General features: G+C 54.6%; 1 protein-coding gene across 2 annotated transcripts; it reads left to right on the forward strand.

Annotated features, from left to right (window-relative positions):
* The first annotated feature begins 365 nt into the window (after window positions 1–365).
* GLUL (glutamate-ammonia ligase) lies at window positions 366–10897 on the forward strand. 2 transcript variants are annotated; one of them, XM_038144574.1, is made up of 7 exons: window positions 366–483; window positions 5527–5717; window positions 6865–7026; window positions 7289–7435; window positions 7844–7971; window positions 8138–8337; window positions 9221–10897. In XM_038144574.1, the coding sequence occupies exons 2-7, from the start codon at window positions 5552–5554 to the stop codon at window positions 9537–9539; spliced, it is 1122 nt and encodes a 373-aa protein (XP_038000502.1). In that variant the 5' UTR covers window positions 366–483; window positions 5527–5551; the 3' UTR covers window positions 9540–10897. The 2 variants fall into 2 exon arrangements, with proteins under 2 accessions (XP_038000502.1, XP_038000504.1); XM_038144576.1 differs by lacking the exon at window positions 366–483 and adding an exon at window positions 4375–4514 and having other exon boundaries at window positions 9221–9539.
* The last annotated feature ends 1233 nt before the right edge of the window (window positions 10898–12130 follow it).

A 12130-nucleotide genomic window follows, 5' to 3' on the forward strand; every position in this document is an offset into this window, starting at 1 on the left:
GACTTTTTGGCTCCTGTTCAATTGGCTGTCCTTAAGTTTGAAGTGAAGTCCCCAAAGTCCTATGAGGTGTCTTTTGACCTAATCGAAGAAAGAAACTGGTGGCAGCGACCTGGGCTGTCCTGGGGGCTGTGCCCCAAGGTCCCTCTTCCCTCTGTGCATGGTCCAGGGAGCTGAATGTGGAGGGAGGGTTTTTTCACTCTGCGTGTGCCTCTGCAAGTTTGCACTGATTAATTTGCTTTCCTAAACTGCCCTTTAGCGCAGCCCAGGTGATCTGCTCTGGAAAGGCTGAAAGCCCTCTGGCCACCAGCCCACGGCCACCCTTGACCCTGGCAGCATCTTCAAAGGGAGCATGGGGCTGCTGCGGAGCGTGCAATGTTTGCTCACAGCCAGGGCCAGCAGCTGCTGCCTGCCTGCCTTGGGAGGTTTCGTCAGCCTCCTGCAGCGCTCTGGGAGACACCGCTCGGCCACTGCTGCTTGCACAAGGTCAGTCCCCCCAGGGCCCTCACCCCCACACCCCACGGGGAGCTCCCTGGACTCAGTCACTTCTGAGCTAAGCGCTTGCTCGGGTGTTAGGTTGGTTTTTCCAGCCCTGGGTGAAACGTGCTGCATCTCCAGGTGTGCCAGCCTGGGAGCACCTCGGGAGGCTACCAGGAGCCGCTGTCATGGGTCCAGGCAGAGGCAGCCGTGCCCAGGGGAGGGCAGGGATGGAGGTGATGCAACATCACGACCGGCAGCCTGTGGCTGAGGTCACTTGGGTGCAGTTCAGTTCCTCATGCAGGGCCTCCCAGCACAAAGCACTTCCCTGGATGCATCTGAAAGTCACAGAATCACAGAATCACTGGATTGGAAGAGACCTTCTGGATCACGGAGTCCAACCCAGCCCCAACACCTCAGCTAAACCCTGGCACCCAGTGCCACATCCAGGCTTTGTTAAACACACCCAGGGATGGTGACTCCACCACCTCCCCAGGCAGCCATCCCAGAACTTTATCACTTTTTCTGTAAAAAAAACTTCTTCTTAATATCCAGTTTGTATTTCCCTGGGTGCACCTTGAGGCTGTGTGCTCTGGTTCTGTCAGTGCTGCCTGGAGAAAGAGCCCAACCCCACATCACCACAACCGCCTTATTTAGCTCAGTTTAGGAGTGTCTTGACTGTTGAGTGTGGGGACCGGAGAGATGCTGAAGATGTTCCTGCTCATTGCAGGGGGTTGGACTTGATGACCTTCAGGTCCCTTCCAAACCAAACCAAAGCATTCTGTGATTCCATGATGCTATGCCGATCCCTCTTCCTCCCCAGCTGTGCCACTGCTGGAGGTTGGGGCATTTTGGGTGTGTCCAGCCTCCTCCTGGGACCTGAGATCACAACAAAATGGGCAATTCCTCCTCCCTGTGTGACATCTCTGTTGGAAAAAAAAAAACAAACAAAACAAACCAAAATAACAACATTCCTTTCTACTTCAGAATTTTTCTTCAGTGCTGTTGAAAGACCAGTGGGTACCTGGGCTTAACAGTTTGGGTCTGCAATCTGCTGGGCTTGAGATCCCAGGATCTGTGGTGAGGATCACAGTGCTGGGAAAGTCCCCAAAATCCATCAGCCACTGCCCCAGGGCCTGAGCCACAGGGAAATTTCATATCCTGTCTATTTAACCCTCAAGTTGCCACCCTCCTCTTCCCACCCACCCCCCTACCCCCCCCCCAATAGTGTGACATTTCTGCATTTTAATTCATTCCCAAATGGAAGACAGGGATGGAGTGGGACACACAGACAAGGGATGGGTCACAGCAGCCCCAGCAAGGCACAGTGGAGAGGGAAGCCTTGATCCTTTACTGCCTGGCTGCTGGCTGGAGCTGGAAAAGGGGAGGAATGCCCCATGCTAGCTGAGAGGAACTCATCCTGCTCCCCACACCTTCCCTGGAGAGTGCAGGGACACGGCTGTGCCCTGTCCCTGAGGGTTTGCCCAGCTGTCTTGGAGGCAGGAGGCTGCAAAGTCCAGCCTGCCCAACCCTCATAACCCAGCAACAACTTCCCAACCTTGGCACTTCTCTCAGGATATCAAACTGTGCCGGCGGGAAGTGCCGGGCCAGGCCAATAAAGGCCAATAAAGGTGTTCCCACCAATTAACAGGAGGAAGAAGGAAAAACCTGAGCCAGTTGGGACTCGCCCCTGGAAGGGGACATTGTCTCGCCCTCTGGTTGTGCGTGTGGCCCTTTGAAGGCGGATTTCAATCCACCCCTGCGTGCTGTCACCTGCTGGCACCGAGCCCTCCCCAGCTGCCCCCCCAGGAGGGTTTTGTTGGCAACACCGGCGGTCACTGGAGCACGCAGCTGGGCCAAAGCACAGCCCGAGCAGGCTTTCCCAATCCCAATAAAATAACAACAACAACAACAACAACAATAATAATAATAATAAGAAGAAGCCAGGCTGGAAGGGGAAGAGGGGAAGGAAGGCAGGTGGTAAACAAGCTGAGTGAGCCCAACGAGGAGGCCAGGGAAGGCTTCCCGGGAGAGGGCGCTGGGTCCGCGGCTGCCGCTTCTCCACCGGCTCCTAAACCTGTGCAGGGCGAGCACAGGGGCTGGGGCATGAGCCAGCCAGCAAACCCTCCTGGGGCTGGCAGCTCCATCCTGCCACCCCCACCATCACAGCCCTGCCCACCCTGGGGGTCTCTCCCAGGCTGGGGTTTGCTGCCCAGCGGGGGTTTTTGGGATGGAGAGATTATGTTTACATCGTCAAGCCTGACTTCGGGGTTGGTTGGAGCTGCCCAGCCCCGAGGCTTGCAGGGCATGGGGGTCACCCCACTGCTTAGGGGCCTCCTCTTGTAAACAGCTGGGTGCGTTCAAAGCCAAAGGTGGCCAAAGTTACAGGGAAATTTGCAGGTAGCAACCGAAATTCCAAGAATTTGGAGCTATCAGAGCTTTCAGATTAAAGAAACCCTCAACAAACCTAGGGAAGAGGGCTGGACACTGCTTTACGTTGCCTGTGGCTTGACAGCTCCCCTTTATGGGAGCTATTTTGGACACCAGCTCCTGCTCTGCTTCCTTTTACTCCAGCTGAGCTGTTAGATTTGGGTGACCACAGCTGAACTTGGGCTGAACGTGAGTTCCTGAGCTCATTTCCGTGGGTAAAACACCACGTTTGTTCATGTCTTGCACACATTTCTCTGTGTGCAGGGTGCAGGGTGCAGGAACGGGGGTGCTGGCAGGAGGCACTTTCTGGGGTGCTGAGGGGAGGCTGTTGCAATGCTCGGTGGCTGTGCCTTGCCCAAGCAATTCCAGGAGGAGAAAAGCACCCGAATTTCACCTTGTTCTGGACAGCCTCGGGGGATTGCCACACACCGATGGCTGCTCCGAGGTGCTGGTGAGGACTGAGCCAAGTTGTCCCCGCAGGGAGGGTGGGGATCTGGCTCTCCAGACGGGCAATAAATCAAAGCCTGGTTTTGGCCAGCACTTCCACCTCCTCCCTCCCGAGGATCCGGCTGTCCCTGGCCACTTTCCCTCTGGATTCTGGCTGTACGGTGGCCGTATCCATAGCAGGGTGGCCGAGAGGCTCTAGCTTCTCGAGGAATGGCAGTTCTGGTGCCATCTCCCCGAGGCTGGCACGGGGCACAGCAGGATCCTGTGCCTCCATGGCAGGCGTGTGGGTGGTGTGTGCTCACCCTGGGAGTTGCGTGTGCTCCCGGCGTGGGCACACACGGGTGGCAGCTCTGTCTGCTCCTGCTGGCGTGGCTCACCTGCCCCTTGGATCCGGACTGGGACTTGCACGAGTCCTGGAGTCCTGCAGCTCCAGGAGATGAGACAAGTGACCCTGTGGGGTGGAGACCCGGACATTGTGGAAAAATACTAGGCACTGCCGAGGGTTTGCTGGGTGCTCCCATGGTGGGGCTGGGGGATTTCTCCCCCCTCGAGTGACAGTGAGCAATCCTTGCAGCAAGGCTCTGCAAATCCAGGTGCTGGAGTCGGTGACCTGCCCCAAGGAGGAGAAGCGGGGCACCGAAGCTTTTGTCCCCCTCTCAGGAGCGGGCACAAAGCCAAAGCCTGTGCCCGGGACTCGGTGGAGCTCCGGTGCCTCCCTCTCTCCCCCTTTTCCCGGGGCGGCCGGTTTCCATCCCTGCCAGCTCTGCCAAGGCAGCCGCTAATGTAAACGCTGCCGAAAGCCCTGGATCCGCTCCCGCCTGCCCAGGGACTTGGGGGTTGTTTTTCCGGTGGGGAGTGTTGTTAAAAAGACCCCAAACCCACCCGACCTCTCCGCTTTCTCCCTTCCCTCAGTTTTCCGTACCCTACCCTGCCCGTCCACCCGAGTGCCCCTTTACCGGGGGCGGCCGGGCCGGAGCGGGCGGAGGAGGAGGAGGGAGGCGGGGTGGTGGCCCTGTCCCCCCTCCCGCGCCTCTCCCGTCCCGCCCCGCTGCCCAATCCGTGCGGCGGGGCCGGCGCTGCTCCGCCATAAAGGGGCGGCGGGCGCGGCCCCGGGAGCCGAGCGTGGGAGCCCTGCGCCCGCCCGCAGCCGCCGCCGAGCCCAGGTACCGGCCCCGGGGGACACGGGGGCACCGCTGGCCGCCACCCGCTGCAGCCCCCCGGGCACGGCAGAGCCGGGGAGGCAGCCCCGGGGTGCCCGGCGGGGAGATCTTCCAAGGGAAAATTCCTCTCTTGGGGGAAGGGGAGGATGGGGCGGGGGGGGGGGGGGAGGTGGTAGCTTGAGTTTTTCTGTTGAAAACATTCCATTTGCAGTTTTTGTGGTGTTTTTTTTTTTTTTTTTTTTAACCTCACGAGGCTCCTCAGCTGCTGCCTGGAAATACATGCGTGGGAGATGCTTCTGGCAGGGCAGCGGGGCGCTGGGAGCCACGGCGGGGTGGGCTGGGGACGCCTCATCCCGCAGGACAACGGGATGTTGGAGCGACTTCCCCAGTCAGTCCGCATTTCCAAACTGTTGGCATTTCCGAGCTCCCCGGAAAACAGCCGGTGCTGTGGGTCGGACACGAGTGGGCTGGCTGGGGTGAGGAGCCCGGCCCGCAGGGCTCTGGGGATGCTGCAGCTCCCACCCACTGGTTCTAGAGCCACCCCGGCCCATCCCGCCTCCCCACTGCTGCCTGGGGTGCTCAGGGCTTGTGTGTGCTGCCTGTTGCTTTTCCTGCTGCCCTGGGACCGGGCTTGGATAACCTCAGCCGGGCTGAGAAGGCAGCTGGGCAGAAAAGCCCTCCTCGATGATGGAGATTTATTAAGAAAGCCCCAGCTAAGCTTTCCTTGCATTAGCCTTGCTCTTGAGCGGAGTGTGGAGGTGAAAAGTTCATGTGGGGCTAAGGAGCCCTTTGGAAGTCTGTTGATCTGGTTTACTAGCAGGAGTTTGGTGTTTTGAAGGGTTTCTGGAATGACAGGGTTTTCATCCCTGAGGAATGACAGGGAACCGCTGGAGATGGCAGCCAGCCCTGCGGCCGAGCTGTCTCGTGCTCCTCCCTGGCCTTGGGTGGGGAATGGGGGCTGCAATGAGGCAGGAAAGGGCTCACAGTTGGGGCTGTTTGTGATTCCCCCCTGCAGGAACCCCCTCGTCAGGACTGCAGCCATGGCCACCTCAGCGAGCTCCCACCTGAGCAAGGCCATCAAGCACATGTACATGAAACTGCCGCAGGGGGAGAAGGTGCAGGCCATGTACATCTGGATCGACGGCACGGGGGAGCACCTCCGCTGCAAAACCCGCACGCTGGACCACGAGCCCAAGAGCCTGGAAGGTGAGAGGGCTGGTGCAGCACTTGTAGCCCCTCACTGGGTGGAGAAGGGATGCAATTTCTCTCTTCCCGTGGCAGAAGGATGGTTTTTAGGGAAGATATTCTTCCTTGTGCCCTTCCAGTTACCTCTTTCCCCAGATACCGCAGGGGAATATTCCCAGCTCTCCAGATGTGGAGTTTCAGGGAGATGCCTGGGGCTGGGAGCCTGTCCTTGGTGCTGTCCCTGCAATGGAGGGGCTGCTGGCAGGGGCTGGGGGCTGTTGGCAGGGGCTGGGCTGCCCATTGACTCTTGAGAACTTGTTTTGGCCGGAAGTAGTTTGGCAGAAGAAAGTGCAGGGGAAAGAATGGAGCTATCCGGTGTAATTAAGAGCTTGTGTCCCTCAGAACAAACAGTCCCAGCTTACACAATAATAGCATTAGGATTTTCCCTAGGTTGCTATGGAGCTGGCTGGAGACAGTTATGAAATGAAAATACTGTGTGTGACTGAGCAGAATTATCTTTTTTCTTTCCTTTTTTTTTTTTTTTCTTTCTTTTCCCCTCTCTCCTTTCCCCTTTTCCCTCTGAGGGAGTGGTTGGCACAGCTCCTTGGAAATCTTTGTGCTTCCCATCCTCCCTCTTTCCTTCTGGGATATGGAGGAGATAACATTGCCCAGGGTAGCGTTCTGGGCTTTGACCTGGAGGGCAGTGCTCAGGATGCAGGGGTGGGCGAGGGGCCACACTCCCATTCCATGTGAGATTCTACCTCTCTAGATTGAGGGTATTCCATGGCTCCCCTCATTCCCACAGCTGGAAGGTGGCTCCTGGTCTGCCCTCTCCCAGCCGAGGGGACCGGGTGCTTTGCTCATCCCTGTGGTTGTTGTGACATGGGAAATGTCCTCAGTGCTACTCTGTTCACTCGGGCTTGGCCAGCAGCCCAGCAGCTTGTTATTTTCCAGGGTGGCCGGGGACTTGCACTCCTATGATTTTTTTGCTTGTTTTGGGTTTTTTTGTTTTGTTTTGTTTATTTTTTGGTTTTTTTTGCTTCCCCCACTTGGAACAAAAGCTGAGCTGGGACTAAACCTTTTCTCTATGAGCATCTTCACCTCTGTCTTACTGGAAGGTGGCAGGGAGCCCATGGGTCACTGTGGCTGGTTCCTCTCTTTGCTCCAGATCTCCCTGAGTGGAATTTCGATGGCTCCAGCACCTACCAGTCCGAAGGCTCCAACAGTGACATGTACCTGCGACCTGCTGCCATGTTTCGGGACCCTTTCCGCAAGGACCCCAATAAACTCGTTCTCTGTGAGGTCTTCAAATACAACCGCCAGTCTGCAGGTGAATGAACGGACCAGGTCCTCCCTTCTCCTGGTGGAGGTGGTGTTCCCAGGAAGGGGAATGGGAGACTGCCCAAGTGCTGTCTGTGCCCTTAGCATGACACAGAAATAACTTGAAAGTAGAGGGCAAAGGAAGTGATGGTGATGGACAAAAGGCTGGGCTTGGGATTCTTCAATGCCGCTGGGACTCAAAGTGTAAAATAAGTGGAAATGGGGAGTGGAGGTGGCATCGCTATGAGCCTCGTGTCGCTTTTCCATTCCAGAGTCAAATCTCCGGCACACCTGCAGGAGGATTATGGACATGGTGTCCAACCAGCACCCCTGGTTTGGGATGGAGCAGGAATACACTCTCCTGGGGACAGACGGACATCCGTTTGGCTGGCCTTCCAATGGCTTCCCTGGACCCCAAGGTAATCTTTTGGGAGCCTGGACCAAGTCAGGAGTGTTTGAACTGAAATATGTGTGGCACAGCTTCAGGCGAGTTGAAGGCTCCAAGGTGTTCTTAGAACCAAAGGTGGACGGTAGAAAGTGGAATATTGGCAAAAACCAACCACGAGATTAAATTTGTCACAGAAGGGCCGAGGTGGGGATTGGCCACGTCCAAATTTGCTGCTGGGTTTGTTGGTCTGCAGGGGACTTAAACTCAGGGGCACACTTAAACTCGGGGGGAACTTGCTCTCCATCAGTGTTCTACCCTGCTAGTTCCTCCATGACAAACACACCTTGGGGATTTTGAAGAGTTCTCTGTGTGTGCTGGGTCTTCACTGGATGTCAGTGTTTTTCCCTATGGAGGCTGATGTTCCCCTGTGCTGTTGCAGGTCCGTATTACTGTGGTGTAGGGGCAGACAAAGCCTATGGCAGGGACATTGTGGAGGCCCACTACCGAGCGTGCCTTTATGCCGGCGTGAAAATCGGAGGAACCAACGCAGAAGTGATGCCAGCCCAGGTAACTCATTCTAAGACGCCTCATGGAGCAAGAGAGTAGCGTGGAAAAACCCCTGGCAGTGGGAGCTGTGTCTGCCTGCTCTGAGCTGTCTGTCTGTGCCCAGCATCAGGGGGTGGGAGGTGTCTTGTCTCCACCCTGCTGAGCCCCTGACGCCTCCTCCTTGCAGTGGGAGTTCCAGGTGGGACCATGCGAGGGGATTGAGATGGGGGATCACCTCTGGATCGCGCGCTTCATCCTGCACCGGGTGTGTGAGGACTTCGGGGTTGTGGTATCCTTCGATCCCAAACCCATCCCTGGGAACTGGAACGGTGCTGGCTGCCACACCAACTTCAGCACCAAGAGCATGAGGGAAGAAGGAGGTCTCAAGTAAGTGTTTGGGTTATTTACTGGGCAGCAGGATTTTGGATGACACGGGAGTCTGGTGCTTGGCATGACATCTGACTCTTCTGGATAGGGTTTTTTTGGTCGTTTTGTTTTTGTGGTTTCTTTTTTTTCTTAGTATGTATTTTTTTTATAATGACACATTATCATCTTGATGCTTGGTGGGCATTTCAGCTAGCAGTAGAGCTCCACCAGTACAGGATGCAGCTATCTCTAACAGCCTGTCCAGCTCCTGACCTCCCAGTGCTGGGAACAAACTAACAAACCAACTCAGCACAGGGCTTTTTAAATTATATTTTTATAGCCATGATGAAAGAGAAAGACCATTTGCTTCATCTGGGCAAGGCTGCCATGTTTTTTTAAGAGATGAACATCCTAAAAATGCAAACTGTGAGTTCCTGCACGTAACTGTTGTGCAGTCAGGGACACTGTGTCACTGGAGCTGTGTGGAGGGATCCATCCTGGCACCTCTGGTTTTTTGCCTTAATCTTAGTGCTGCTCTGAGATAACGAGACAGCCCGTGACTCTGTGAGCTTCATGAATAGAAATGCCAGTGTTGACAGCTCTCCTGTCTGAGAGCAGGTGTGAGTGGGAAGTTTAACTGGGAGTGTCTCACAGATGGAACTCCCTGGGGAGCCTGTGGGATTTGGGGCCGCAAGGACCCTTTTTCTGTGTCAGCAGCAGGAGCGAAGAGAAGCCCTGTGTTGCGATGAACAGCCAAGTGGGCCGTGGGGCACAGAGCATCATCATGAAGTGCCTTGGGGACACCCATTAATCTCGTTGTCACTTTGACACGACAGTGCAGAGGGGTTCAGCTTGTCCCATCCCTCACTGTGCCACCCCTGTCCCTCCCTCCCTCCCTCTGCAGGCACATCGAGGAGGCCATCGAGAAGCTGAGCAAGCGCCACCAGTACCACATCCGTGCCTACGACCCCAAGGGGGGGCTGGACAATGCCAGGCGCCTGACGGGCTTCCACGAGACATCCAACATCAACGAGTTCTCGGCCGGCGTGGCTAACCGCGGTGCCAGCATCCGCATCCCGCGCAACGTGGGCCATGAGAAGAAGGGCTACTTCGAGGACCGCCGGCCCTCGGCCAACTGCGACCCCTATGCCGTGACAGAGGCGCTGGTCCGCACGTGTCTCCTCAACGAAACTGGGGACGAGCCTTTTGAGTACAAGAACTAAGCAGACTGCGCCCCACGGCCGCCGCCGCCGCCTCCCCCCGCGCTCCCCGCGCCCCTAAAGTTCCCTTCTAGCTGTAATCCCGAGGGTACAAGATAACATGTTCCGTGTCTCAGTAACTCTTGTTGTCTTGAGGTGGGGAGGAGGGCAAGTTTAGTTTTATCTGTGTCTGTCACTGACTCTTCGGAAGACGAGAGGAGGACGGGGTGTTAGAGAACTTTTAACCACTGTTTTAATTTTTTTGTCTAATTCATGTGTACATCCGATGGAATCCAGTGGCTTCCAGGGACAGACTGCACACGCAGAAAGCGTGTAGGAGAGGAGAAAGCTTAAAACATAGCCAGATTTGGGGGCCAGCCCCGCTGCTGGCTCTCTGCAGACTGATGGCTGTCTGAGGTTGGAGCCTCTCTGTGGAGAAGGGAAGATGGGAGCTGTGGTGATGGGAGCTGTGTGTGTGCTCCTGCCTGTGTGGGGACGTGACGGGGACATCGTCGCCCTCCGGCCACTCTGAGGTTTCTGGGAATCTTCTGGCATTGAGGAGAACTGGTTCTGCCACTGGAAGTCAACCCATCTCTGGCTCATAACACAGAGTGAAGTAGTATTTTTCTATTTAAATATAAAAACAGAAAAAAAATTATATATGAAAGTGTTTTTTTTCTTGGAAGAGATGACGTTCCAACGCCTCATCCAGCCGGAGTGGGCAGAGCTCTTGCGGATGCAGTCGGATGCAGGTGGGACTGAGGGTGAGCTCAGAGGGAGACTGGGATGAGATTTGTTCCAGCATGGAGTGGAGCTTGCAGGAGACGGTTCCCAGAGCAGGAAGCCTGCAGAAGCATTTGTTACTGTAATGGGAGGAAGGTGTCCTGAACCAAGAGTTGACTGGTCGACAGCATTCTGGACAGAGCTGTGGCTGTGTCACCTGTCCAGCAGGGCTAGCATGTCACTAAAGCAGGGCTTTGGATAAAGGTTAAAAACAAACAAAAAACAAAACAAAAAAAAACCACAACTAAAAAAAAAAAAAGAAGTTTTAATTTTTTTTTCATAATGTTCTTAGTTTCTCCGACTGAGTGGTTTTACAGAGGCCACTGTTGTGTCCTGGCTCTCTCGGGCTGCCTGCCATCCAGCTAGGATGACGGGGGCTAGGAGAAGGGAAGGGAGAGGCCACCTGTCCCACCCAGCCAGCCCTGGCACTCCAGCTGCTGCTGGGGGTTTCAGAGATTCTGGGATTTTACACATGGGTATCTTAGATGGTGCCAGTTATACTCCATTGCATTTGGACTTCTTCCAAATAGGTTTTTTGGGTGTTGTTTTTTTTTTTTTTTTTTGGTAATAAAAAAAGAAAAAAAGAACACAACCTTCAATCTGACCTCTGCAGCCTCTTTTTGTACATATGTTGCCTTCGCTATTTGAAAGGATTTTGACTCTGATAGTTGGTAAATGTGGCTTTTCACTGAGGGGGAGATGTTTGGGGGGGTCAGAGGTCTTTCAGTCCATGCGTGCTCTCTGGAAAACGGGAATTTGTCAGCAGTGATTGGTTCTGTGGTGAGGGATGTTCCAGCTCTGGCTTGAATGGGATTCTTTTGGGATGGGAAAGGGCCTGGGCTTGTGAGTGTCGATAGGGAGGGTTATGGGGTCGCTACAGATGTTTGTGCATTTCCCAGCCTCCTCCTCCTCACAAGTTCTACAGGATGTAGAAATCCTACAGAAAACAAAACCCTAGCAAACTTAATTTAAAAGGGAGCTTTGTGGAAGAAGAACCTTTCCCATTCTCCCTAAGAAAGAAAATGAGAGAGAAATGAGAAAATGCTGCTCATCCTCCTTTGGCATAAACCCAGCCATTCGGGAAAATAACCCAGGCAGTAGAAATGTGTCACTTTGCTCCCCTGGTCCTTTATTTAGCCCGTGGTGCCATTCCCCAGCTCCCCAGGAGGAGAGGATGCTTTAACCATTCCCAAGTTTAAATCTGGATTAACTGCACCTGAGCCTCCTGCTGGGCTGATGAGGCCATTCCTGCCATCACATTTTTTGTGGACCAACTGTTGTCCTGCATCTCCCTCCTGGGGAACATTGGAGGCAGCACCTTCCTCAGCACATTCCCAAAATTACCCTGTCCCTGTGCCTGCTGTGACTGGAACAGAGGCAAAGTGAACACCTTTCCTTTCCTCCTATCCTGACAAGGCCACAAAGACTTGGGAGCTGGGGTGCTGCAGCCAAAACAAACCCAGGGTTAACTCAGGAGCCTGGAAATCTTCAACTTTTGTTCTGATTTAGGCTCAGGAGCAAGGCAGCTGCTGTTCCTGATGCATTCCAAGAAAATGTTACAGAGGAAAGAATCGGATTCCACCTGAAGTAAGAGAAATTTTCTAAAGGCATTGGCACAGAAGGAAGGATAAGACACGGTTTGGTTTTCTGTTTGTTTTTCCTAAAGAACCTGTGCTTCCAAACACTATGAATTATTGAAGCTGAATCTCCCTTCAGAGACCCTTTCCTCCTGGGGAATAAAAAAATTGGGAAAAGGGGACATGGCTCAGTTTTGGCCACTAAGCATCACCAAGGCAGGAGGAGCTGAGGGCAGGAGATTTTGTGTTTTGCCC

Source organism: Motacilla alba, chromosome 8 (assembly GCF_015832195.1).
Source record: "Motacilla alba alba isolate MOTALB_02 chromosome 8, Motacilla_alba_V1.0_pri, whole genome shotgun sequence".
NCBI classification, from domain to species: domain Eukaryota; kingdom Metazoa; phylum Chordata; class Aves; order Passeriformes; family Motacillidae; genus Motacilla; species Motacilla alba.